General features: G+C 52.3%; 1 protein-coding gene across 1 annotated transcript; it reads left to right on the top strand.

Moving 5' to 3' along the window:
- The first annotated feature begins 251 nt into the window (after positions 1-251).
- LOC122021216 (chalcone synthase 2-like) lies at positions 252-1,708 on the top strand. Its single transcript, XM_042579301.1, has 2 exons — positions 252-524; positions 606-1,708. Exons 1-2 carry the CDS (start codon positions 347-349, stop codon positions 1,601-1,603), a joined length of 1,176 nt encoding a protein of 391 aa, XP_042435235.1. The 5' UTR covers positions 252-346; the 3' UTR covers positions 1,604-1,708.
- Positions 1,709-2,169: the final 461 nt, after the last annotated feature.

Here is a 2,169-nt window from a genome sequence, read left to right as displayed (position 1 = left end):
GACGAGAAAATTAAGATTTATGGTGGGAAAAAAATAGGGCGGCGGTGTCAACATCGACACTCATTGCCCATAGTCTGGGATCAACCCGGATAAATCACTCAGACGGATTCCACTCCGCATCAGCCCGAGTAGATCATAGATCAGGCGGGCTGGCTCCACCCTTGGGTAAGCCTCGTGGCCAGCAGATGGACTAAACCGAACACAGCCGACGTGCCACATTATCCGTCCCCTACTCTTCTTTTCATTGTCTATAAATTGCTCGCTCCGTCTCTTCACCTAGTTCCCATAAGTAGTAGATTCCTGCAAGCGGCGGTGCAGCGGTTGGTATATACACACGTATATTACGATGGCCAAAGTCCAGGAGATCCGACGGAGTCAACGGGCGGAGGGTCCGGCGGCGATTCTGGCCATCGGCACGGCCACTCCAGCCAACGTCGTCTACCAGGCTGATTACGCTGACAACTACTTCCGCATGACCAAGAGCGAGCACCTCACTGAGCTTAAGGAGAAGTTTAAAAGAATGTGTACGTTCGTTGCTACTATTTTTTATGCATATGTTTATTTTGTTATTATATGATTTACTTCTAATTAATTGTTGAGTTCAGGCGACAAGTCGATGATACGGAAGCGATACATGCACCTGACTGAGGAGATGCTGAGGGAGAACCCGAATATGTGCGCGTACATGGAGCCGTCGCTGGACGAGCGGCAGGAAATCGTGGTGGTGGAGGTGCCGAAGCTGGGGAAGGAGGCGGCAGCGAAGGCCATCAAGGAATGGGGGCAGCCCAAATCCAAGATCACTCACCTCATCTTCTGCACCACCACCAGCGTAGACATGCCGGTCGCCGACTACCAGATCACCAAGCTCCTCGGTCTCCGCCCCTCGGTAAACCGCTACATGATGTACCAGCAAGGCTGCTTCGCCGCCGGCACCGTGCTCCGCCTAGCCAAGGACCTGGCGGAGAACAACCGCGGCGCGCGCGTGCTGGTGGTGTGCTCCGAGATCACGGCGTTGACGTTCCGCGGGCCGTCGGAGTCGCACCTGGACAACCTGGTGGGTCAGGCTCTGTTCGCGGACGGAGCAGGGGCGGTGATTGTCGGGGCGGACCCGGACCTGGAAACAGAGCGGCCTCTGTTCGAGCTGGTGTCGGCGAGCCAGACGATCCTGCCGGACTCGGAGGGAGCCATCCACGGGGACCTTCGGGAGGCGGGGCTCATCATCCACGTGCTCAAGGATGTGCCGGAGCTCATCTCCAAGAACATCGAGAAGAGCCTGGTGGATGCGTTTGCGCCGCTGGGAGTCGATGACTGGAACTCCATCTTCTGGATTGCCCACCCGGGGGGCCCCGCCATCCTGGACCAGATCGAAGCCAAGCTGGGGCTGGAGAAGGAGAAGATGGCGGCGGCGCGGCAGGTGCTCAGCGAGTACGGCAACATGGTCAGCGCCTGCGTTTTGTTCATTCTGGACGAAATGCGGCGCAGGTCGGCGGAGGAGGGGAAGGCCACCACCGGCGACGGCTTCAACTGGGGCGTCCTCTTCGGCTTCGGCCCTGGACTCACCGTCGAGACCGTCGTCTTGCACAGCAAGCCAATCAATTATTAATTACTACAACGGATCAATTATTAATTACTACAACGGATCGTCGCATTTTATAATTTCCGTATGCTCTTTCTAATAATAATTTCGATGATGTTATCTGCGTTCTAATCACCTCTCAATATTGGGAAAAAAAAGGGGTTAATCAGGCCGGTAATGTAAAAAGTTTCTGTAAATTTGTGGGGCTCTAACATTGAGTATTTGGATGTCAATCTGAATATCCTGTTGTTACACCATAATTCTGAGGGTCACCTCTCTGTATTCAAGAAGGTTAAAGAGGTGTAGTCCATCAAAAAAGAAAAAAGATATGACGTCGGCATGCAGGTGATCAAGATATAATATCAGTACGCAGGTTGAAATATAATAACGATACAGAGCCGAATAGTAATAACAGTGCGCAGACTGAAATACAACCACAATACGGAGAGAATGAAATAGTGACTCGATGGTCAGAATATAAGGGTGGCTTGAAAGCTAGGTTAGTACTAGGGGTGTTAAAAATGAACTCGACCCGATAACTCGACCCGAGTCGACACGAAAAATATTAGATTAGGATTGGGATTTTTGGATTA

This window comes from Zingiber officinale, chromosome 9A (genome assembly GCF_018446385.1).
Source record: "Zingiber officinale cultivar Zhangliang chromosome 9A, Zo_v1.1, whole genome shotgun sequence".
NCBI lineage: Eukaryota > Viridiplantae > Streptophyta > Magnoliopsida > Zingiberales > Zingiberaceae > Zingiber > Zingiber officinale.
The sequence above is the reverse complement of the archived record's forward strand: the minus strand, read 5'-3'. Positions and strand labels throughout refer to the sequence as shown.

Bases quoted from the DNA above. Each gene is read 5' to 3' on its own strand.
- LOC122021216 (XM_042579301.1), top strand. From the start codon at position 347: ATGGCCAAAGTCCAGGAGATCCGACGGAGTCAACGGGCGGAGGGTCCG. The intron at 525-605 runs GTACGTTCGTTG...TGTTGAGTTCAG, and splicing joins GGAGAAGTTTAAAAGAATGT to GCGACAAGTCGATGATACGG.